The following is a 24781-nucleotide window of genomic DNA, read 5'->3' on the forward strand; positions in this document are numbered from 1 at the left end:
TTGTCATTGACACATGCTACTGTTTTGTGAGCAAAAAAATTAATTTAAAACGTTTAAACACGGAGTTTGACTCCGATTTTATTTAGTCAAAATGGTACAGTGTTCTATTTCAAACAGCAAACTAGTACTTAGACAACACAACACTGCAGTACAACACGCTGCTGCAATGCAGCTGTGGAGATGCAAAATGCAAAACTTTTTTTTTATCATTATTATTTAATAAATATCACCCGTATCTAACATCCTGTAACGAGCTTCCAAGAGCCTACAGAGCAGGGCAGCGCAGTATTGATAATATACTGCCCTCTAGCGGACAGGAAATAATAAAGCGAGAACAAACGTGAGCTTTAAAATCATTTTAAGCGGAAACACCATCAGAAAACAGAAAACACGCACTTTCAAAACTACTCAGAACAACATTGACTAGGGTTAAACTGTAGTTTGAAATACATTGTCTGCTTTTAATACATATGTCTGCTTTTTTGCAATGGCTTGAACAATGACGAGAGAATCCATTCTGTATTCGGTTCCTACAGTCCAAAAACCATTGGACACTGACTTCACGACTCTAAATTCCAAGTGAGTGTGAGTGGTGGTCTGTTGGTAGCAACCAGTCCAGGGAGGCCCCTGCCTCTCACCCGCAGTAGCTGACACAGACTACAGAAAGTAGACTACTTGATAGAACTGCAGTACAAAAAATTCATAATATACAGTACTTCTGTTTTGTTTTGGTTTTTGTTTATCAATTTTAGAAAAGGAAGATATATATATTCAAAGGTTAAACTGTAGGTCAGAGTATCAAACACCTCCTCACTCGGGTTTTGTCACCCTAAAGCACCTAAGAGGGCTACAATCTGAAATCCATTTCTCTCCCTCTGGCGCACAAAGAAACACACACACGCACACACACACACACGGCTCAATTAACAGTGTGAGTCCAAGGCTGTGAATAATTTATCAATGAATTATTAATAAATAATAACAAAGGGGCTCAGAGGAGAGACAGCTTGGTCAATTAGAAGAGAAAAAAAGTGTAGATGAGCAGCAGGGGGTGTGAGTCACGGCCTCCGCAGCTGATCGGATCTGTGCTTCATCATTATCACGACCAGTCAGACACAATTACCTCAACGCAGCAATCTCTGCACTTCAAACAACCACCGCTGCCATTTCTCCATATCATTTAAAATGCCTCTGTCTACTCCCACGCAAATGCAAAAACATCAAATCTGAAAAAGCCAACAGTCCTGCGGGAGCCATTTTAGAATGTTTCTGGAATGCTGTTATCTGGTTTTATAACTGAATCCAAACCAAAAGATGCCTTTGTTTAATGAATTATGTTTCAATAATGAAATCCACCACAGACCAGTAATAACTTGTGAGGATGCGCCAGTACACTGTGGGACTCTGTTACCAGGAAGTTTGTGGAACAATTGTGTGTAAATGCCATGGTCCAAGTCCAAGAGAAGCATGTTTCCAAAATCACAGTCCAGTCTACACTGGGGAGTGAATGACATTCACCACAGCACCATGACCTCGAGCAACACTCTGAACCATCTCTGCTCTGGATGTCTATCAGTCTTTTTTGAAAGTTTAATGACACAGTGCATGTGTTGGACGTATTGTTTTGTGGCCTTGAGGCAAGGTTTTAACCATCTTTTACTGTTGACAATGAAAAAGACAACAGGGCACATCCAGTTGCGCCTTCAACTTCACTCAACTGAAACCAGCCCAAAGCAAATTTTCTGTTACAGTCAGGGGCTTATCGCAACAAGCTGCAGTAGCATTGTCAGAACACAAGATGGCAGCAGTACTTTAACAGGTAATTTTGTCCTTGCGGAGTTGCCATAGTTGGCAAGGGGGCGTGTATGTGTTTTTGGGCGATCGCGCCGGTGTGCGGGTGAGAATTGAAGTAAAAGCAGAGAGAGGAAATAAACCAACCATTATGCTGCACTTGAAACCTTGTTATTATTGACTGCTGCGTTCTGTCCACAGTATCTAAAATCCTCAGCTACAGTACTAAACATGAGTAACGTCACTCACCTCAGGAAGATTTTCTTTGGTGCAGGAATGCATGGGTTTGACCCGATGCAATATTTGCAAACCTGGAAAACACAAAAGCAGCAGTAAATATTGGGAAGTAATAATACAATTACATCATAAATTAAAAATAAACAACAACAAACAGTTCCTGGTTGGTTGTAAGAGTTAGGAGGAAAATTGTACCGACAGAGAAGTCTGTTCAGAGCAGCCATTAACCCAGTTCCACTGCACAGGCAGTGGCAGAGAAGGTCCTGCAAGTCTATATGTCAAGATCCTCATCGGGAAATAGTGTATGCTTGCACCAAGCAGGACACCAGTCCTAGCCTTCATGGGACTGTCTGGCGGAGACCTGGGTTGTACAGCTGTGTGTGGAAGGAGACCGGGGTGCAGACCCTTGCAAGATTTATCTCTTAATCAGTGTGTTGTATTGGCCATCGAGGTGGATGCATTGGGAGAACTGATCAGATTCGATAAGAACTCTGCAAGCTAGTGGAAGCGCAGGTAGTCAGGATGTCCATGATGAAGAGAGCAATTCCTGGAGAGCTAACAACGTCACGCATGATGAGGATTTCATTAATTAACTAACATTAATACGATTGTGAACGTGATTCATCAACCTAAAAACATGTAAAGAAGCTTGTCCAGCTCCAAAAAAAGGAATGTGACCTGCTTGCAGGAGGGTATCGATCCAGTCTTCCCTTCATCCTCCTTCATCATCTCCGGGGGAGTATTGATGACAAGCAATCTGCCTGGACTCGGATCGCTGATCTGTGTAGCATAGCACAAGACAGTAGGTAAACAAACAACTGCCAACATGAATCATGAGCAGCCCTTTACTTTTATTCACAATGTTCTCTAGGGCAGCATTCAGCTAAAGAAGACGGGTCACTTTCAAACCTTCACATGTGGTTAAACGCCTCCTTCTTTAGTCAGGGAATATGATTATTTCTTAGACAAGACAGATTTATATATTCCGATATTAATAATTTAATTCTCTTACATTTCATTAGGGAAGTAATTTGCTGACTTGTTGGTTCAATTGATTACACAGAAGACAAATCACTGCCAAGAAGGGAGCCAGAAAAGCAATCTATCCATCTTGTTAGATGCCATGCATATATTAACATGTACTTGTCAACAATTAAGCGTTTGCATGCAGTTCGATTGAACAGTATTGGGCAGCGATATATGGACAACACCACAAAACGGTGATTGTGTTGTTCACTCTCAAACTTAACTAGTATCTATTATTAGCAGAAAAAGGTCAAAGTGGGTAACAATCTAAACAGAGTAGTTGAGGTCAGTAGTTTCTCTTGTTATGTTACGCATTACAAGCCGTGTTTATTGCTCGAATAACTAGAATAACGAATAAAATGAGCATATTTCAATTAAACTTTCAGGGCTACTTGGAAACTGCCAAAGAAGTCATTTCATGCCGGAGGTGTTCTGTAGGTTCGTTCTAAACCTCCCCCCGCTGATTTTCATCGGGCTTCAACAGAAAACTGACTTTTGGATTTCCTAAAATGCAACATGCAATCGTATCAATGGATTAATTCCACGCTGATGGCAATTGTGGACACTGAAATGTTAAGGATTTCTCGTTTATCATTAGGATGAATGCTCTTCTTTGTGTCCTCGACGTGTTATTTAAACTCTGTAGCGCCACTGCCATCTGCTGTCCGTTTGAGCCCATTGCACTCAGGTTATTGTTAAAACAAATTTTAAATCGATAATATCTTAAGTACGGACTCGTACGCGTCGACAACCGCATGCACGGACGTTTGGCGGGGTTGGTGCTCAAGCCAGAAAAAAAGACTTTTAAATGAATGGCTGGAATAATATATTGAAGAGAGCAAATATCCTAATAAAATAAACTGCTTAAAGGTAAGAAACCCTGCGATCACCTGTCTGATGCTGCAGGGGCCACGGTCCGGCCTTGTGAGTGCCACGGTGCAGGTGAGGGGACGATTCTCACAGCAAGGTAAAGAAATGTCCTGTAATGAAATACATTTGGGCAGAATTGATGAGAGCGAACCCCAAAGTGGCACTTTTCAGGGTAAAAGAGCTGGCGCTCATGGCAGTTATAGTGCACATCCGGTTGTGTTATAGTGCATATCCGGTATTCATGGCTGGATCTAAACCAAAAGACACAGCAACACTGAGCCATAGACAACTTGTGTACAGCTTGGTAACCACGGTATGAACGTTCTGTTCTTACAAGCTATGGTACTTGACAATGGCATCAAAATTAAAACTAACATTGGTGTTGCCTATGTGTGTCATTCCGGACGAGAGAGTTTTGAACATACTGTATATTTGGGTTAGAAAATAGGCCATCATATATAGTGAAATTGTGACAAATTGACAACACCCATCAAACCTGTTGCGGTTCCTACACAATGGAAGATGCGTAGTTCTCTTTTCCCGCTTAAAAGTCGATGGTCGCTGATTTAAGTACATTAAAATCATTACTGTTGTTCCTATTGGAGAAATGAAAAGTATTTACAAAACTGAAAGCTCACCAAAACACAGTATAACATGCAAGTACGAAGTGGGTATTCTTCCTAAACGCTATCATTTTCTGCACTCGAATTACTTCTGGCAGCAAGATGGCAGTGTTGCAGCCTGACAGAACAAATTCGAGGCCAACTTAGCGTCGCCTGTTCACATCGGAGGAACCAGACTGGGAAGGGACGGTCGAACGAGGGAGTGGAGCCTGGTGCTGGCCGTTCTGCTTGTTGTCAGGAGGAAATGTGAACTGGGCTGTGGCTCGCTCGGTTGTGCAGCCATCGGCTCGCGCGTTGTCATCCGGACTGATAACAGAGACTTTCAGTGGGACGCCGTTCCCGGCAATGCTTCAACAACTATCGGGCTTCAACTCAGCAAACCCCTGACAAATGGCTCCAGCAAGAATGGTCGGCAAAGTTGCCGGCAGACTTTTAGGAAGTGTCTGCTTCGCTTTGAGGGCAACTCCGACGACTTCGTTCCTTCCCAAGGTAAAGAACGTTTGTTTGCTGAGGTAGCTCTTTCTCGCGTGTCACAACACAAGATACGTCCAGTGCTTCTGGCGTTGTTTGCAGTCGGGTGATTTGTAACAATTGCGTTTGTTATGTGATGCTAATGCTACAAAGATAGCTTCATAATCTTTGTAGAGAAGGTTTGACAACATCAGAAGATGAAGAAAAATGCTTATTGATACAGTAAAACGAATTCCAATGCACAAAATGAAAAGTACATTTGTGTTGTTACCGGAAACTAAGAAAAGAAAGTAGGTGTGTTTTGTTTTTGTTTCGGGCCACAAAATTTGTAATATGATATTAGCTTTTTATTTTTTTAATTTTTGCTGTTGCTCTAATGTTTAGTTACAACATATTGTTAATATTGAATAATTTTACAGAGCAAATGAAAGAAGCATATGAGTGAAGGTATCTTGTATATGCCAGACCTCCACTGGCTTCACAAAGATCATCCAACCTAGTTCCATAAAAATGTCATTATTAAAAGCAGGTTCATTCTGAAAACAGCATATTTATTCATTTTAATTTCCTGAAATTTACTGAGTTAAGGGATTCTATGCCAATGCCTGAGTACATGGTGTCTTTTGTGATGGTTCCATCCTTTGCAAGTAGAACGCGACAACACAGACAAATACTTACAGGTGGTAGAGTAAGTATTTGGTGTGGAAGCCACAGCCACCCAGCCATCTGGATTCAGATTCCAGGGTAACGGAAGTCATTTCCTGGCCCAAGCTGGCGAACTGTGACAATAAATTAATATAGAAATGGTCATCAAATTGACTTTCATCACCACCCCTGAATCCCTAATATTCCTCCGATATGAGTTTGGTAACTTATCTCCTGTCTCCTCTTTGTCACTTGAAATGACTTGTCTCTTTCGCTGTCGGTTTTATGGCCCCATAACAAGAAGCTGCACAGATCCTTCTGAGCCAACACTGCCCGTCTCATCTCGCTGCCGGAGCAGAAACAGCGTTCATCTCATCCCGCCTTGCTTTAGTTTTGCAGCATGAACAGATTATGGCCTCTGGCTTGATTGATAGTCATGGAAGAAAACCTTGAACAGCGACTGAAGCATGCTTTATTGTCAGGCTAAGCCACTGAGAGTTTGCCGACTTCTCAACTGCCTTTTCCGCATAATTGAACCCTTTCTGCTGCTTTTTCCTGTCATCTTTTCAGTCAATCCCATGACCTACATTTGATAGCTGGACATTAACCATTGCACTGACTATCAAGTTTGGCTGGCTCACTCATTACACAGCTAGTTTTCTTATTATGTCCAGTCGGTTAGACGTCGGAAAGAGCTGCACATGAACACCTCATTCAACCTGCAGCAGCCTCTCCATGATAGAAACCAACAGACTGGAGTTGCTTGTTTATGCAAAGTACCGCACTGAGAGCTGCAGAGGGAGTGTCCAAGAGTTTCAAGCAAACTTGAGGAGTTGTTTTTCCGCAACGTATTCCAGAATATATGGATGTTTGATCATGTGTCTTTAGGGTTTGTTCTCCTCATTCTTTGCTGACAATATAGGCTGGAATGAATAGAAATCTTTCTTCTTACAGCGACATTTTGATGAAGAATATTGAGGTCAGTGCAGGTGCAAACCACTTACAGTAAAGCAGTCAGATGTGGATAGGGTTTTTGTTTGGTTGTGCATCCGTATGAGTATTTATTGAGCAACACTGGGTGGAGTGGATTAAAATTGGAGCCAGGTGTGCTCCTGCTTGTTATTTAACTTGAGGTGTCAGCAAGTTTTAATATGTGTAAATGATGTGACATTCTTTTGTAATCCATTTATACATTGTGTTTCTCGGATTAACTCATAAACTTGATGCTGCAGTTTATTAACTAACTCTTCAAAATAAGTATACAATTTCCCCCGTATCAAGAGTAGTTCAAATAAATATTGTATTGATTTGAAAGACACATTCATCAGCTGACATTCATAATCCAGTTGAGCACGAAACTGAACATCTGATTTTACAGTGATCGGACGCTAAATATTACATGCCACGCATGCGACGCTTAATGACACTTCAGTTGCCGAGAGGTATGTCCACACTCATCATGTTGCAAGGAGAATATTGTCTGTCAGCCAGACTGCAGCTGGGAAGAGATTTCTCTCAGCTAGAATGAGAATCAATGTGGTTTGTATAGTAATAACCGAGGACATCCCCACAGTGTGCTGGGAAGTTTGTGCTCGGTCCTCTGCTGCCGCTGAGCATTGTGCCAGATTGATGGTGCTATTACCTTGTCCCAGGATGGGACGCTGATGTGTAATAAGATCACACCTCATCTTGGTAGACCATTTGCCAATGCACTGGATGTTTTTTTGGTTTGTTTTGAGGCAATAACCTGAACGTGCTGGAGCTCTTAAGTGTGTCCCAGTGGCTGTTTCAGAGGGAAGTAAGGACCACCTCAGGTGGCCAATCCATCAGGCAGCCACACTCTAATATTATTGTTTCAAAGCTCTACTTCATATTTCGGTCGGTGAAAGTTGCATGAGGATGCTTTTTTTTTTTTTCAGTTTCATACTATGTACTGCAAGAGGAGAGGCCGACAGGAATATATCACAATGGACAAGTCAAAGACTACAGTGGAGTATTTGCCAAAACTGCCTCATTTTTTGAAACATTATACATCAATAAACATTGTACAACTAATGTCCACATTTTTATATATTAGTATAGGTACTGCAATACTACAATCAGATGTGGTGGTGTGTTTGCCAACCTGTGCACTCGCTTTAAAAAAAAAAATGCACTCAAGGCAGTGAACAGTTTTTGTCAAGGTGGGCGACTTAATAATACGTTATATTTGATATGTATAGGTCATGTAAATGGCACTGACCAAAATGTTTCAGTAGTAGTGAGTATAAAGATATGCATCGACCATTCAGTGCCAAGTTTCGGTAGCATTTAGCATGTGACACACATTTTAACCATTCCGCATTTTCCTCATAAAAACGTGAGTGTGAGTGACATCGCAATATGCAACGGAGCGTTCTGCCAGTTTTAAACAAATCTATAAGGGAGAAAAATCTAGAAAGGCTTTTATATTCACTTTTACAATGCAAATCAGTTTTGAGAATCTTTGGTCGATGCCAGATTTTTTTCATATTTGATGACCTTTAGACAAACCGTAGGAATGCATGCTAAAATAGTGAGGCCTCACAGGCATGACTTGTTCTGACCTTATCACAGTGTCCATATGAAGGGATGTGACCTAAGGGAATATGATTCAACCAAAGAGTGGCTACTTCGATTTCTGTTTCACGATCTCATTGGTCTGTACCTCAATTGTGTGTCAAACAAGGTTCCGCATAATATGGAAGATAGTGCACCTTTTGTGTGAGACCCTTTTCCTCCTTTTCAGCTACTCTATTATTTTATCCTGCTGAGCTCTGCTGGCTTGTGATGTGTCATACTGGGCTGCAGGCAACTGAAAACATTTTCTCTGTGTGTCGCCTCATGCCAAGAATCGGCTCAGCGGCAGCGACAGAATCTTCATACTCCATTATAATGGGTAAATAGCTGTGCAGACAATTTTGTGACACAATATGTGTCTGGCTGACTAGATATTTGTTGCTACCCAATCATATGCGAGTATTAGGATGGAAATGAGATTGTGTATTTTTTGTTGAGTTGTGTGTTGTGTATTTGTTTAGAATTATTCAGGATGACATTAGAGTAAAGGAGGAAGGGGTAGTACTTCCACTGAATACTGTTGAATGCTGATGTAAGCGAGCATGACAGCTTATAGCTTTAGCTTCACAAACACAATTGTGCGGTTGTTAAATCTGTCAAATACTAGCTGTTTGAAACAACACAAAGTACCCACAAGCCTTCATTTATTGGGATTTGAACGAGGTCGATCACTCACTTTTTGTTTCACTGGCATGTGATGATTCAACGTGTCCAGTTTCAACTCGATGTGCACACATTTACCGCATGACTAGCATGTACAAATCAGACTGTAGCATGAAGCGATTCAATAAATACCACAGTATGGCTTTTAGGCCATGCACTCAGTCCCAGCAGGGGATGAAATACAGTATTTCAATATTTCAGAGGCCAGGGTTTCTGCAGCGTTCAACACATCTAAGTTATGAAACACGTCAAGTGACTTGCAAAAGGACAAAGACAAGATTGGCAAGATTATGACCTCACAAAAATGGGTTTTTGAAGACTTGTAGCTGATTTACTCATTTTTTTCTGATGACAGAATCACCTTAAATATGCACCTTTTTTTGCTGCCTCTGTGTTTGTTCGTCCTTGCTGGCAAATGGTGACTATGTTAGTTAGACATGAGTAATAATTAGTAGTAGTAGTAGCGCTAGTAGAAGTATAAATAGTAAGATATTTGGAAGATTCAGTAAAGGTTTTCTGAACTGTTTTTCCCATCTGGAAATGCTTGCTACAGCAAGTCAATCCTCTCCAACCGTTCCACCATGCCTGCACTCTCTGCATCAATACCTATCTCTGCCCAAAAGCTGAGTTATTCCTACTGCTGTGGTGGTTTTGTCCCTCTACACTGAGATTTTTCCACCTTAAAGGGGACTTTTCTGCTGTTTTTGTCAATACCTTGGTAAGTGTGACTTGCAATGAGAATGCTACCTCTTCATCTGTTGACTCCTCTCCTCAAGCAAGACTGTTAATAGGACTGTGAACAGTGTCCCAAGTCTTTCTCCTAATATACACCCCCAAATCCTGGGGAGAAACCTGATTCCCCAGGAAAGTTGATCCCAAATTCTTGAAATGAAATTTCATCATCATTATATTATATTAATCTAAAAATAAATAGCAACTGTGGTGTGTCTTGCGGCTGCAGCAATACACATACAGTATGTGATCCGGCTTCACTCAGGAGCGAGATGGGGATGTGAAAGTCTTGTGAGGTAGGGTGAGTGAACATCCCAGGACAGAATCAGTATGCACATAAAAAACCAAATTACGCAACGCAATCGAGCCATAAATTAGATCCCAAAAACTCTTGCAGACAAATTCACAGTGCAGCCGCTGCTGTTTTCTTCGGAACTGTTCGCACAATCAGTTGGACGTTGGCATCAGTGGAATTACTTTTCAGCGAACGACTGCTTACTCCACATTCAGGCAGCAACCCGAGTAATTAAATTTCTTCTGCTGTTATTTTTTTTTCACCCTGGTCTCCAGGTCATCGATCGCGCTTTACCTCTTGTCTCGAATGATTCATGCATAATATTTCACGTTGTGAGCCGGGGACATGTGCCAAAAACTGCTGAGTGGCTCCCAGCCCTGTAAGCTGGCAAGAGAATCTATCTATCATTCAGTGCGCCCCATGCAGCAGTTTACAGCTGAGTGATGACAGCGCTGATAACAGAGCATCCTGTCTGGAGAGTGCTGAGAAAAGCCCTCCACTTCAATCCACCTTAGCTGTCATTATCGCTCTTGGGTGAAGACTGGTTCAGCTCTAGCGCGGAGCACCAAGTGCCTCGTTTGTCACCGGTTACTTTTCTCCTCTTGTCTTCCCTTGTTCCACTGATGGTATTTTACAAAATAGCTATGCAGTGCTGAAGGGGCACATGAGCTGCATAAGTAATCATGAATGTGGCGGTTATTTGGCGATGAGGAGCAGATGGCTTTGCCGGTAGCTGTAGAAGAATGCAGACAGGTGGGAAGGACATGTTTAGCAGACGGGAAACATCCCCACCATTCTTCCCCTTATCTGTTCGAAAACGGAGGGCCACTGCACCTCAAGTCATCTTCTCAAGGATGTGCCCCCCTCCTCATCTCCGTTGACTGCTTCAAAAGATTTTTCTTTCTTCTCCAGATGCCAGTGCAACCTCATCTTTTAAAGCGTTTCTGTCCCCCAGGAACTCTTCATTCACATCATACATCAACTCGTAATTTGAACTTTACCTTTTACTGAAGATACTTGACTACCTGGACCACGGTCCCTTTTCCACCTTTAACATAAACCAACAGAAGTAGAGTAGTAAGTCCTAAATAGACAAGTCCAACAATGTAGATGCAGTCCGATAGCTTCAGGAAAAACATCTGTGCCTGCTGAGTCATATACATGAACACACCCGCCACGTCATTTTTTTGCGGCCCCTAAGATCTAAAAATACATAGTTGAAATCAAATTGACTGTAGCCCAAAAACTAGATCATCAGCCAAGAGCATCAACATCATTGACACAAAGTTTAGTATTCAAGCTTTGCCCTTTGACAGGGCAAAAAAAACGGACATTAGAAATTAATACATTAATTAATAAATTCAGAAATAAAATAATGAATAAGTGGATAAATGGCTGAATAAAGGCTGAAATGAAAGCATAAATGAAATAACATAATTACAGCATCATGCTTTATGTCATTGCCATATTTTCCATATTTATTTATTAATATATTTTCTCATTTATGGATGAGAAACCAAGAGACATTTTGATCCTACCAACATGACAATTTAAAAAACTGAATACATAAATAAATGATATATATCAAACATTTATTTGCTCATTATTATGATGCCTTTTCTGTACCTAATATTAGGAAAGACTGTTCATGCTTCTAGAAGAAGAACTGACCTGTTTAGATTTGATACATTTTGGGAAAGCGTGGCTTAAAAGGTTCATTTTCAGTGCATTTTCATTGAATGCAAACATGAGCTACCATATGCTAAACTGTACTGTGGATTAAATGTATGTCTTCCAAGTCATGGTGATTGCATGAGAGGGAAGCAGAGTCTCTGGTTATTTGTGGTGTTTCCTTGCTGTTGGCAGCATGAGTCACGGGCCGTCGTGCTCAGACCTGCCTGGGCTGTTCGTGTATGTTGAAGAGGTCTTGCGGTGATGTGTCATTGTCTTTGTGTGGGTGTGACCTGGTATTCTGAGGCTATTAATATAAAGAAGGAGCTGTATTATGGCAAATGAAAATGTTGCATCAGTTCATTACAGTTTATTTTGAAGATCTACTTCAATAATAATTAATACGTGAGTTATTGATTTTTATCTTGACCCGAAAACAGATTATTTCATAAATTAACAGTAACTATTTCACCTCCCATTTCATGCAAATAATCATGTTTTTAAAAAGCCCCTAAAAATTACACATTGCTAGTTCAAGATAATTATTTTCAATACTTGTTGCTATCATGCTGTATTTAGAGCCAAAAGACCAACATTTCACTTTTGTTTAACCCTGTTTTATTTTTTTGTGCTTGACTGCCTGAAAACTGAAATATTAATGTATTGTTTTCGACCCCTCTCTACTGTGGCCCTTGACTGTAGCTCATTATTTTCCCTTTCATAGACAACGGCAGTTTAAACTGTCCTTAAAATAATCGGAAAGGGAACGTGATAAAACGCAACCATGAGCTCGGTGGTAATTCATTGCGGCTCCTAAGCAGCACAGTGTCGGACCACAGTATCCAGGTGCAGTCAGCGTGTATCACCGTTGAATATAAATGCAGCGGTCACTCGGCTGTTGAGCGGTCCCCGGTTGATAATCGCACGCTTCCATTTACAAGACGAATAGTGCTCTGGCCCAGGCTGCTCGACCTCTCTCACATTACCGAGGTGAAGTGTAGGACTGCTGGACCTTCTCTGATAAACCAGCGCTGTAACAATATAGACTTCACAGTCCTCAGCGTTCACTGCAATTTCACTTCTCGGTTAAATGAAGCGCTGCGGCCACAGATGGAATGTTGGACTCTGTAATTCTGTTCCAGGCTGCTGAACACGGTGGAAGTGTTTTTGCTGGCTGGGGTCAAGAGTGGACTGAATAATGGCACCGTCATAGTTTCAAGGACATTTAGTTTAAGTGTTACCAAGTGATGCGACACACATTTCTTATGGCTTAAACTCTCAGACCAATGTTTACACTTAAAACCTGGTTGGGTGCGTGTGATGAAGTCATTTAAAATGAATATCTCTTTTGCACATCGGACACTTCCGCACACTCATCCTGTGGCGTCTGAACCGTGTTGGTGGTTTCTTCATAATGTGTTCACTAGTCATCCACTGGGCTTCTTCTTCCTGTCACATTAAGCAGACAGTTATTCGTCACAGTATAAAGTGGCAGCCATCTGTGCTTACTTGAGTTTGTCTTCTTACAGTTGCTCCATCTGTGGGAGAGCCAGTCTGTTTAATCTAGCATCATTAAGAAGTGCATTTATTAACAAGTGGAATTGCTATACAGCGTTCGTCAGAGTTGAGCTTCTGGTTTCCATGACTTCCTTCGTTGAAATCAATAGTTTCTTCTTGTGTCAAGAAACAAGTGAGATGCTCGGCCCTTGCATGCGTTTCTTTTACTGCATTCAGGCTGGTGTTTAGGTGTATAGACCAGATCTGTCCACTTACCGAACGTGGGAAGTAGGGATGAGCGATAACTTATCTTACACCATATACCGCCAAACACAATCTCCACAATGACAATTCTGCATCTCACGATAAGTTTGATAAACACGCGGCTCACTTGCTGCATTGGACTTGCACACGTGAACATGACGAGATCGCAACAGCGTTTGACACCCAACGTCAGCGTGTAACAGTTGTGGAGAGTGTGGTGGACTTTGGTTCACGATTGTAGTCACTGGGTCCGTGTTTATTTTATTAGCTCGAGTGGTCCTCTTAGGTTTTCTAATACAATCGTCTGCCTTGGTTCACATCAACACATGCTGCCCTGGAGCCTTGACCAAACACTGCGGTGAAAATAGTTGGATATTGGACAGAGCTCCGCTCCATTATTTGCAGTGGCGTCCTCTTCCCATTAGGGTTCACTGGTCGCGGACACACGCTCACAGGCAGCGCTAATGCCAAAACCCGGCGTCAGTTTGGGACCATCAACAAATTCTAAAGCGGTCAAAGTATTAGTGAAATCTTCAATAAGGCAATGGAAAACAAACATTTTAGGAGAGAGAATTGTGAAAAGGTTTTTCATCACACAAGACAAAGGACTGACAGTTTGTATCATGATTTGAAGAATACAACATGACTAAATGATCATTAATTCTCATATTTCTTCAATAGCATGGAGGAAATGTGTCCAGACTGCTCCATAGTTAAAGTCAACTGTAGAGAGACATGAGATACAGCAGACGGACGGCTCAATTTAACCCCTAAATAAAGCTGGCAGAGCTGTCTGTGTGAAGCATTGAATTTCTCAACTCTACACTTAGTTAACTATTATATTTAAACATAAACAAATAATGATGCTGGAGACAAGTTGTGTCCAACACATGGAATAGAATGAAAGTGTATTTATCGCGATAACTTTTTTGTCCGTATCGCCCAACCCTTGTGGGTACGCAGAATGATGACGTGATATTCGGCAGTTTTTTAAAATTGAATCAGACAGATTTGGTACCTACACTGTCAATGACTCGACATGGGTGTCTAAAGTCCAGCTGCGGGTCATTTGAGGCCCTGGTTTCATGGGGTGTGACATTAATTCTTTCCCAGGCAGGCAGACGATGAAGCTAGCTTTTTGTTTTACACAAAGCAGATCATATTCAGCTTGTGCAAGTCTTATTTCCTTCATGGTATAGCATGAAGAAAACCTTCAGATATTAAAGATATTATGGTATGTTTGAGTTACACTTGAGGGCAACGAACAACTTTTAATTCATGCGATCAAAAATTCATCTGGTAGGAAGGTTGGCCCACAGAAAAGTCTGGACACCCTTTGGTCCATTAAAGGCTCGACAACCACACTTCTGCCTCAAGATCATGAATAGTAAATCTTATTACTCGCACTGCGCTGATTTTTAGTGAAAGGAATCCTCTTAACAGTGTGATGGACCCGAAAACTTCAGGATCTGTTGAAGTTCATTAGCATATAGACAGAGGGTTTGATGGGGTTCACGAGGGGGGACGTATCAGGAGAAGCCCCACTGGTGATGCATGATGATGCAGCTCTGAACGGGAGCTGACTGATAATACAGCTGTTGATTTGATACGGATTACTGAGCCACTTGTACGTGGAAGGTGACCAATGCAAGATCAATGAATAATAAAGCAGAATTTGAGTTTACGACCATCACTCTATCTTTCAGAGTGGATGCTTTGAACAATTGTTTGCCATGTTCAAGTCAAAAATGAGATGTCTTGCTGAGCTGATGTGTTGAAACAATGTATTGTCTGTGTTGTAAGTAATTTATGCTTTTATTGTTTAGTATTAATGTGATTTTGTGGCGATAACCTTAATCTAACCTGACAAAACACAATTAAAATGTCCAAAACATTGATGGTTTCAGTTGCTGAAGCTGAAACGATGGTTGTAAAAATTCCCCATCCATCAGAAGTCAGGTTGTGGGGGCAGCATCTGAAATACAGAGGCCCTGACTTCCTTCCCAGCTTCTCTCCAGGTGGGGGGGCGGCAGCAAGGTTTCCACTACATATAAACTAGCGTAGCGCACAGCCATGGCTGAAATGAGAGCTGCCACACCATCAGAAAAACAATCTCTTTTTAGAGTGATCAAACATATTAAATCGAAGTGGAAACATCAAAACAAATGGATGACAAGTCAAGTATCATGGAGGAGGACATGAACATGGAAAATTCCCAAAAGAAACATTGTAATGACTGAAGAGAGTTGCTGGCGGAACTCAAATCGCACATTCCAGATTGGCATATGGAGAGATGGACCGCGTGAGGAAAGCTGCAGATTGGAGGGAGATATGCGTCTCATGATTAAAAACTAGCGTTTTTCCTGTCTCCAACTCAGAAAGGGACAAACGTTGACAATGTTCCCCTCTGTTTCTCTATCACATTTTTGGGGGGGCAAACAATTCTGGCGGAAACCCTGGGCAGTTCTACTCTCAGTCCCTCCCGGGTAGCCCAGCCTCTCACCCTCTCGCTACGAAACTCAATTTGTCTGATCGTGTTTTTACTAGGGAGGCTCCAGTCGATCGGTCACTAATCGTGATCGGCCGATTTCAGTGCGACCGGTGAATGCCGCTCACTACTTGTCCTTGCCGATCACAACAACCTGTCACATGTGACAGCTGGCGCTCTGATGAAGCCCTGCTGGTTGTGATGTGTCCGCTCCTCCCGACTCGCTGTGAAGCAGCAGCTGTGAAGCAACAGTCTGCCGTGAAGAAGCATCCTGCAGCACATGCACGGGAAAATGCTGTGCAAGGAAGTGCGTTAAAATTAAATACCAATTTAAGCTCCGGCACTTGACGCCACATGGAGAGTTTTCCGAGCTCATGAAAGTGAGATCGCTGGTTCCTAATAGCACCAGGTAATTAGCGCAGCTGATGCTTAGCAACATCCGCCAGACTGGGCGTGACATTTGGAACGCAAAGCTAATTGCCCAAGAAATAATTATTCATTTCACCGAGCTAGATGAGCAGCGTTTCTCGACAAAACGACTGAATCAATTGGTGTTTTGGAGTCGGGTGCAGCGTTCGTGAGCCACCTGAATCTGAAACTTTTGAAAACGTCCAGAGTGGAAACTTCCATAAATGCAGTGCTCTCTGTTTCAGACTCCCGCTACAAGCGGCCAGTATGTAAATATATCACAGACATAGCAAAGTCTTAGGAGACTCAGTAAACAGCAACGTCTCACATCAAATGAAATGTTTTTCAGTTGTCCTTTTGATAGAATAGTTGCTGCATTCTGCAATGTTTTTTTTTTCTATTTTTTTGCCCTCTTGAAGATGTATATGAAAATGTGTCTGAATTAAAATGATTTAATGGTTCATGTTTACACAGAAGGTCTCAACATTTTGATGACAAATTCATTGTCAATCCACGTGATGGGTATCGGTGATCGGCAGCATAACCTGATCGGAGCATCCCTAGTTTTTACCACAGAGTTTGTGTCAGAAAAAAGGGCTCAGCTCTTCACCACACTAACGTATTGAAGATGAGACATTAAGTAGGATGTTACCAACATAAAACAGCTTGCCATGGCAACATATCCCTGTCAGTTCAATGTATCTCATGTGGAACTGGTCATTCACCAGTGACACGACTGTAGTTTGTTAAACAATAATTCAACAGCCTCTTCACGGCTAATAAACTGATGATGGTGTGTCATTCACGTCTGACTTCTGCTCTGACACTCGGCTTTGACAGTCCATTCACATAGGCAGCGCTTTGGTTCCCTTTTAATTTGTTATTGATCGAACAAGGCTGCACCAGTTCCCACCTTCAGACAGAACGTGACATTCTCCACTGAACAAACTGTTTTATATTCTCAACAATATATAATAAATACCCTCCTGTTATTTGGCAGGGTAATTCGCCTGCCAGTAAATGAAGAAGTAATATGACTTAAATGAATGTTTCTTAATTGGATTAGTGGATTTTATGCAACTGTCTTGTCACGGCAGCTCATTAATATAAGATATTATCAGTTGACTGAATCAAAAACGGTGTTTAGTTCACAGATGATTCACAAGAAATGAGTGCATTGAAACACTGACTTGGAATTCAACTCACACGCCGTATACTCAGCAAAAAAAACATGAGATGTGAACCAAAAACAGCAGGCAGAAAGCATCTTCAGTTCAAGCAAGACAGTAAATATGCTGACAAGAGGAGCGAGATGTGCCCGGGGGTCATGTACAGACGCTGCTCCCTGGCTCTGAATCCGACAAATTTGGACACCAGAGAAGTGAATTCAAGTTTTCCAGCACCATAAGATTGTAGTCTGTGTAGAATCCGAATAAACGGACGGGTGGAAAGTTCAGTCGATTCTGTGTGTCGCATCCTTCTTTGCAGGATGTTCTGGCTTGTATACGCCCTGGTTGCTGCCAACATGGAGGTTTACCGAGGGAGGGATGCACTTAAGCAACACACTGCATTGAACCTTCCCTGTTGTCTTCTCTCTGTTTCTCTCAGGTTCAACAGAGAGTTCTTCAACCAGGATGTTGGCGATTCTGTAGCACGCTGTCGCCCTCCACTGGTACTGTCGTGTTACTACACCGAAGCATGCGGGGAGTTTCTCAGTTCAAAGTGAATGGAGAGTCGGGGAAAACAAAACGCATTCGTGACTATTCCGCAGATGCTTCGCTGAGGTACAAATATGGCCGCTTGGTTCTGGAGACCCCGCTGCCGTCGAGGAAGGAGAGGTGCCAGTTCTTCCTCCGGCCCATGCTGATGAGCGTGGGAGACCTGATCTCTGACCTGCAGACAGAAGACCCCGGCGCCGTGGCCTCCGTTCTGTCCAAAGGTAAATAAATCCCAGCACTCTTCAAACACACTGGACCAGAGAACATTCTCGCTGTGTCGTCTGAAACTGGCTGGTCTGGTCGTGGGGCGGCAGAGAAGAGTTGTCCCTTTGGGCTGCTGAGAATTTGGTGTGAGTTTCAGGTTTGCACTGTTGTTCCCCTGATGAGTCACACACCTACTGTGGACTGTTCAAACCCATCAAGTGGGGCTCAGGGTTTGAAGACTGGACAGACCTGTTGCAAGAAAATGTCTGTAGCTGATAAAGGCCTTGTTGACATTCCAACCACCTCTTGACTAGACACTGTAAAAAAGATAAATTCAGATAACTTAAACTTTCAAGGCAACCCTCTGCAGTAAGATTTTTTATTTGTGCTTGTTCTGTGAATTGCTATTGCGATTAATTCTTTATTTTGCCAACTTCATAATATAGTTAAGTTACCTGAATTCAAATAAATATAAAATTCCAATTCAGCATTTCCACGCTTTTATTTTGTTGTGCAAAAAACTGTCAAGAAAAGCACACGTGCTTAATAATGTACAACGTTGAATGTTTAAATTTAAAATAATGTGCCAACATGACACATCTGCTCAGTTGTTAACCACCACAGGTATATAGGCATCAATTACATGGTAGAGTAAAGATTGAAAAAAGAAAAGAAAATGATGATGAACCAATAACAGTGGAACGGTTGAGAAGAACAGATCTGATTTGCCAACTCCATTGGTTTAAAGGCGTTTCTTCTGCAGCGACTGCGCACGCTGTGTACAATCAGAACTAAAGACATGTTGAAATATCTCAAAAGTGTTGTCAAAAGTATATGAGATAGCGTACAGCAATCCAAAAAGGTGTCCAGGTGCTGATGGAAGATCCGGCACATCCTCCAGGACAATGGTCTCCTCCAAAATCACAGACATGTTCTGCACTTTCACCATGAAGCTCCACTCCTGTGACCACACTGCTAACCACAGGGGAACACGGGGCCTTGCTACGTAAAGTCGGAAACCCCCTGGATCAAAATCAGAACTGCATGATGGGAATTTTCCAGTTTTGTTGTGCCAACAACAAATTGATAATCCTTGCCTACTTACAATAGAATATTTGGCCATAACTGAGACACATATTATTGGTCTCACATGTATTGAACAGTGTAGCAATACTTTTTACTTATTTTAGGAAATCCAGTTTCTAGCTTTCACGCGTCTAACTTCAGCTAGTCAAATACATCAGCGTGCGCTGACACAGTTGTAGGGTTTCAGTCATGAGGTTTTGAAGTAGGTTTGTATTAAAGGAAATGTGTCTGTGATGTGGCAGATGGCGAGCGAGTGTCAAGCACCACGATGATCGAGTCTTTGCTGGGCAATGACTTCCAGCTGGTCATCAACGACGCGGTTTATAACGTCCGCTCTCCAGAGAAAGGTAGGGTTGGGAGTCAAAGCAACATGAGTCCGGGTTAAAAACCTCTCTCCTGCGCCTGAAGTGGGGGCGTCCAGTGACGCAGCGGAGCTGGAGGACATGAAGCACGTGGTGCACCTGCTCCACACGGCTCTCCACCTGCCGGAGCATCACTTCCTGCAGGAGCGTCAGCTGCTGGAGCGAATGGACAGCCTCAAGAAGGAACTGTCCCCACTGGAGGAGGTGAATCGGCTTTTAAGCACAGGGTTCGTCTTCTCTGGTTAACTGGAGCAAAACTTGACAGATGGTGGCGCAATTGAGCAAGTCGGCGGAGTTCCACTCCTCCAGAGCGGTGTGGACGGGGCTGGCTCTGCTGTCGGTCCAAGGCGGAGCGCTGGCGTGGCTCACCTGGTGGGTCTACTCGTGGGACGTGATGGAGCCGGTCACCTACTTCATAACCTACGCCACCAGCATGGGAGCCTTCGCCTACTACGTCCTCACCAAGCAGGTCAGTCCAGTCGGCCCTCGGCAGCAGCTCCGGCGACTGAACTGAATTTGTCTTTTCAGGATTACGTATATCCGGACGTGAAGGACCGACAGTTCCTGCGCTACTTCTACAAAGGGGCCAGTAAGAAGCACTTCAATGTGACCAAATACAACCAACTGAAAGACGAACTGGCTCAGGTTTGTTCGCACGTGTTGGCAATGAAGATTCCAAACGTCCAATGAGCATTTTCAAAACACCCAGGTGGAGGAGGAACTGAGGCGTCTACGTTACCCAACGGAGCTGCAGCTTCCACTGGAGCAGATCCAGCCCAAGCCATAAGAAAGAAACAAAGCCATGAAGACAAAGATCACCCAATCTTTCAGACACGTTTTAATATGGAGTTCCTCCTCATTCCGCGTATCGTTTACAATCTTTCTAATGATGCCGATTTTATCTGACGCTGCAGGGCGATGAATTAAAAAGGCATTTCATGAAGACGTGATGGTCAAAGGTGCTCCCTGAGATCCCGCATCGCTGGTGGTGATTTAAGTATCAAAACACAAATTCCCTTTTCATCAAATATGAAGTTTTCAATCTGGTTACATGAGTTTAACTTGCAGCATCTCCTGGCATGTTTTCAGCCTTAATACAAACAGTTCATGTAAAACCTGGAATGCTTTGTTACTACTTTGCTATTACTACGCGACACAGTCATCCAGCCCCGACATCCATAACATGAACCTTCTTTTACTTCTTTGGACGGAAGTAGAGCTTCTTTGTGAGCATGGACGCGAAACACGGAACCTGCTTCTTACCTATGGAGCTTTTGTCATTACTTCTCAAAACGCTCCTCATCGACACCTTTCTGTTGACCAGCGTCAGCAGCTCCGTGAACTCCAGAGAATCTCCGTACTTCTGAAGCAGCTCGCACAAGTCTTGGATGTACCAGGATCCGTTCATCGTCTCTCGGTGGGAATAATAACCTTCGGCGGAGATGAAACCAATTACACTGGGCGATCGTTCAAACATGAGGCACGGGGGCCAAATCTGGCCCGGGAAGTCATTTTATGAGGTCGACATGAGCTTCACGGAAGCACCGACGTGTTATCGATATTACCTTCCGTCATCATACTGTTTACTACAAAGCAGAGATAAAAAATATCAAACTTCTGCGAAACAGGATGAAGGGATGGAAAGGTTTGTGCGTCTTGAGTGACAACTTGAAGTGACGGGTCAAGCCGGACAAGTCAGGTGAAGGTAAACACTGAGACATTTTGTTCTACTGTCCCTCTCAAGGAACGTTGGAACTACTCAGACAATAGTTCTGTCACTCCTGCATCCCGTGTTTTTGGTAGTAGATCGGTGTGTATTTCTGAACCATTTACCTTCAGCGACAGAGTAGCACATGATGAAATCAGCTCCGGCCGGCAGAGTGCGGATGACACCGGCGTCCACCACATCTTCGTTTGTGTTCATTTCACTGTCCACGTCGTCGGGTGGGCACACGGGCTCGTCGTGTTTGTCTCCGCGACAAGCCTGCCGACACAACGCGCACTCAATGTCTTGCTACGTCATGAAATACGCCATGGTTACCTGTAGAACGAAGATCTTCGGCTTCCCTACTAGACTCTGGCACTTGTCTCCTTTGAACAGCGCCGTGATGTCCTGGATGCTGATCTTGCCGTCGTAGGTGTAGACATGTTCGTCCTCACCGTGGCTCAGGAAGACGAGGAGGAAACAGTCAGCATCGGAATGGTCGGCGAGAGCAGCTACAAGAGAGAGAACAGACCCACGTTTACGAGTCGAACAAAAATCCGCATGTATCCGGTTCGTGGAAGTAACTGTAAAATACTTTACCTTCGTTTAATTTATCCAAAACCTCCACCTGCTTGTAGTTCTCATATACTTTCACTTCAAACTTCAGATCCTGTAATCTACAGACAAGAGTTACAGTTTGACTGAGAGGAGCACTTCACTTTTTACAGAACCCATTCTGACCTACCTTCTCTCCAAGTTGTACCGGTCGGCGTTGGTGCCATGCCGGTCGGGCATCCCGAGGCGCCAGAAGAAGCGCTCCTGGTTAAAGATAAGCGCGAGGCCTCGCCTCTTGTTGTTCATCCTGTACTCTTCAGCTGGATCCAGATTTGAAAAACTGCACAAAAACAGAGGTCTTCGGCATGAGATGGGGAGGCAGCACATCCGTCATGTGAACGGAGGAAAGGTACCTGGAGGCATCAGTCTCTGTGATGCCATGGCTGCGCCCTGAAACAAGAACATTGACACTTTAAACAATAAAATCAATTGTTTTTATAGTTTTTATTTGTTAGATATTTAGATACATAAGTCTGCCAGTATCATGACATCATCTTGGGTCTGGCTCTTTCAAGGCTTCTGCCTCTGAGAAACAAGCTCTGGATTTGATTTACAGCTGATTTTTTTTATTTTATTAATTTATTTTTTCTTCTAACCCACACAAAGTCCTGAGTCCACCCTCACGAAACCTGTGTATTGAGTCATTGAAACCAGGACACAGAGTGGATGGATTCGCCGGTTTCGCATGTTCATCAGTGAGACCAAGTGCTTTGAAAATGAAGCCATAGCCCCGCCTCTCTAACCTCTGTCTTTCACCCCAAGAGTCACAACAATAATCCACGTCTGTCATCAGTGTTCCACCAAATCCACCTGACATTTTTAATGTCACTTCTTAGTCAACAATCTGGTTATTTTCCGCACCCCAAAATTCCTTAGCCACTTATTTGTTCCTAAACTGTATTCACAAATTTTTACGATATATTTTGACAAATATGATCAACATCAGTTGCCATGAGAACAAATTGTGTGTCAGAGTGACGTGATTTAGCAGTTCCTTTTTTCCCCAAGTTGAGACTGTTTGTTGAAGCAGCAGAACTACAGGTGCATCAGCAGCATTGACAGGAGGTCAAGCCGCCATTGTTGAGTCGTCTCTTCGTCAATAGCTGGTTGACAGCCGGCAAAAGAAACACAAGTGACACCCGACACTGCAGATACGTATGTTTCTGTGGTGATAAGGCAGCAATTCAGGTGACGACGGAAAAAAAAAAAAAAACAAGAAATGATCGACATTTTTATACTGTATGTAAATGTAAAACTGCACAATCCATGAAAATTAGAACTTCAGATTAATGTAAATAACAACGACAACTAGGAAGCAGGAGTGTGCTGTATATATATTTTTTATTATTATCATTTATAGTAATTAAAATAAAACACTACAAGGAATTTTGGGGGGAAAGAAAACACACACACACACACACACATACATATATATATATATATACATATATATATATATATATATATATATATATATATATATATACACTCCAGCAAACTAAATATATAATCTACATAAATATATAATTTATTATTAAAGAAGCCGATTCATTTTAAATAAACAGAAGGCAGTCTTTCTGCGGTTGTAAACAAACATAAATAAACATTTATTGAAGCAAGATCAACAGCAGGATAAAGTTCCATTCTCGTTTCCCAAAAGTGACTGAAGGTAGATTTATCGTTGATCAGTTGTAAAGCGGAGGGTGAGTCACGATCGTCCAGTTTCAACCAATAACCAGGAGTAAAATGGCCGTGTTGTTCATGACATAAATCTTATCGCTCAACACTCAGAGTAGAGGCACTGAAAAGAAGCAGGGTTGGTGTAGTAATGGAGCTCTTACCTCGGCTGTCAGTCGCTGTGGCGCTGGCTTCACGACACACGGAGAGAGGTGAGAAAACTATTGGAAAACAATGGAAACTGAGAGTTGTAAAACGGTGTTTGTTGAGCGCGCTCTAAATTAAATCAGACAACGGACAAAGCAAGGCACTTGTTTCTGAAATTTCTTACGAGTAACGCAGTCTTCTCCCGGGTGAGCCATTGCGATTCTGGTGTCGGTCCAGTCCACACCTGAGCGAAGATTCCGCTTCGGGACAGGAGACGGGTTGAAAACGCAAGACTCCGCCTCTTCGTCAGTGATTGGCTAGACCAGCCAGGGCTTGTCAGTGACTGGATGAGGCAGCTGTCAATCAACGACAGGGCGTGAAGTCTTCCGTGTTTGTTTTAGATTCAATTCCTTCGGTTCCAAGACAATTAAAGCAAGAAACTGCGGAGAATCTGCTCTTCAATTAGAGTTTAGCAAACTGTTCCGCTCATTTATGGTATAGTCGTTATATTTACTACCGCAAAGCCCAAACCAAATCACCATGAAACGTCAATGAAAATGGAATAAAGTTGTGATAAAATGGCGAGTAAACGTCTCCGCTGATGTCAAAATGTTCGATGTTCAGGTCGCAAAATTCAGATACATCGAGTATGAAAGGCACACTGGAGGGTGCGGCCTGCTCCAGGCTATAATTCAATTCAAGAAATTCTTCTCAGTTTCTGAATGAGCACAGTTGGATGACGCGCACACACGACTTGACCCATCCATCCGGTGTGTTTTGGTGACCTTTGGCTGTTGCTCACACCCAGTTATAAACAGAGGTCAACAACAATAAACAAGTTAATGTCAATTATGAGCCGCATAACTTTTTAGAGTTTAATAGGCCACAGTTTTGGAGAAGCTTTTAATCTCACGACAGTTTATCTGTGATAGTTTTCCATACACTCAGTGAATAAAATAAAATAAAAAAATCTAAATAATGAGCGGGA

At 42.6% G+C, this 24781-nt stretch overlaps 2 protein-coding genes across 2 annotated transcripts; one reads left to right on the top strand and one right to left on the bottom strand.

Moving 5' to 3' along the window:
- Nucleotides 1-4703: 4703 nt before the first annotated feature.
- On the top strand, nt 4704-21856 carry LOC128754944 (calcium uniporter regulatory subunit MCUb, mitochondrial-like). Its single transcript, XM_053857953.1, has 8 exons — nt 4704-5036; nt 17888-17951; nt 18051-18218; nt 19530-19634; nt 19696-19853; nt 19915-20118; nt 20178-20294; nt 20359-21856. Exons 1-8 carry the CDS (start codon nt 4938-4940, stop codon nt 20434-20436), a joined length of 993 nt encoding a protein of 330 aa, XP_053713928.1. The 5' UTR covers nt 4704-4937; the 3' UTR covers nt 20437-21856.
- LOC128754945 (caspase-6-like) lies at nt 18763-24063 on the bottom strand. Its single transcript, XM_053857954.1, has 8 exons — nt 23978-24063; nt 23811-23867; nt 22323-22359; nt 22100-22249; nt 21955-22031; nt 21691-21866; nt 21483-21633; nt 18763-21080 (listed from the first exon to the last, which is right to left on the bottom strand). The coding sequence occupies exons 1-8, from the start codon at nt 24006-24008 to the stop codon at nt 20845-20847; spliced, it is 915 nt and encodes a 304-aa protein (XP_053713929.1). The 5' UTR covers nt 24009-24063; the 3' UTR covers nt 18763-20844.
- Between the last annotated feature and the right edge of the window lie 718 nt (nt 24064-24781).

This window comes from Synchiropus splendidus, chromosome 2 (genome assembly GCF_027744825.2).
Source record: "Synchiropus splendidus isolate RoL2022-P1 chromosome 2, RoL_Sspl_1.0, whole genome shotgun sequence".
NCBI lineage: Eukaryota > Metazoa > Chordata > Actinopteri > Syngnathiformes > Callionymidae > Synchiropus > Synchiropus splendidus.

Coding starts and splice junctions, on each gene's coding strand:
- LOC128754944 (XM_053857953.1), top strand. CDS start 4,938: ATGGCTCCAGCAAGAATGGTCGGCAAAGTTGCCGGCAGACTTTTAGGA. Junction 19,635..19,695: donor CGTCCGCTCTCCAGAGAAAG/GTAGGGTTGGGA, acceptor CTGCGCCTGAAG/TGGGGGCGTCCAGTGACGCA. Junction 19,854..19,914: donor AACTGTCCCCACTGGAGGAG/GTGAATCGGCTT, acceptor AAAACTTGACAG/ATGGTGGCGCAATTGAGCAA.
- LOC128754945 (XM_053857954.1), bottom strand. CDS start 24,008: ATGGCTCACCCGGGAGAAGACTGCGTTACTC. Junction 21,634..21,690: donor CGAAGATCTTCGTTCTACAG/GTAACCATGGCG, acceptor TTGTGTCGGCAG/GCTTGTCGCGGAGACAAACA. Junction 21,081..21,482: donor GTGCTACTCTGTCGCTGAAG/GTAAATGGTTCA, acceptor TCTCCGCCGAAG/GTTATTATTCCCACCGAGAG.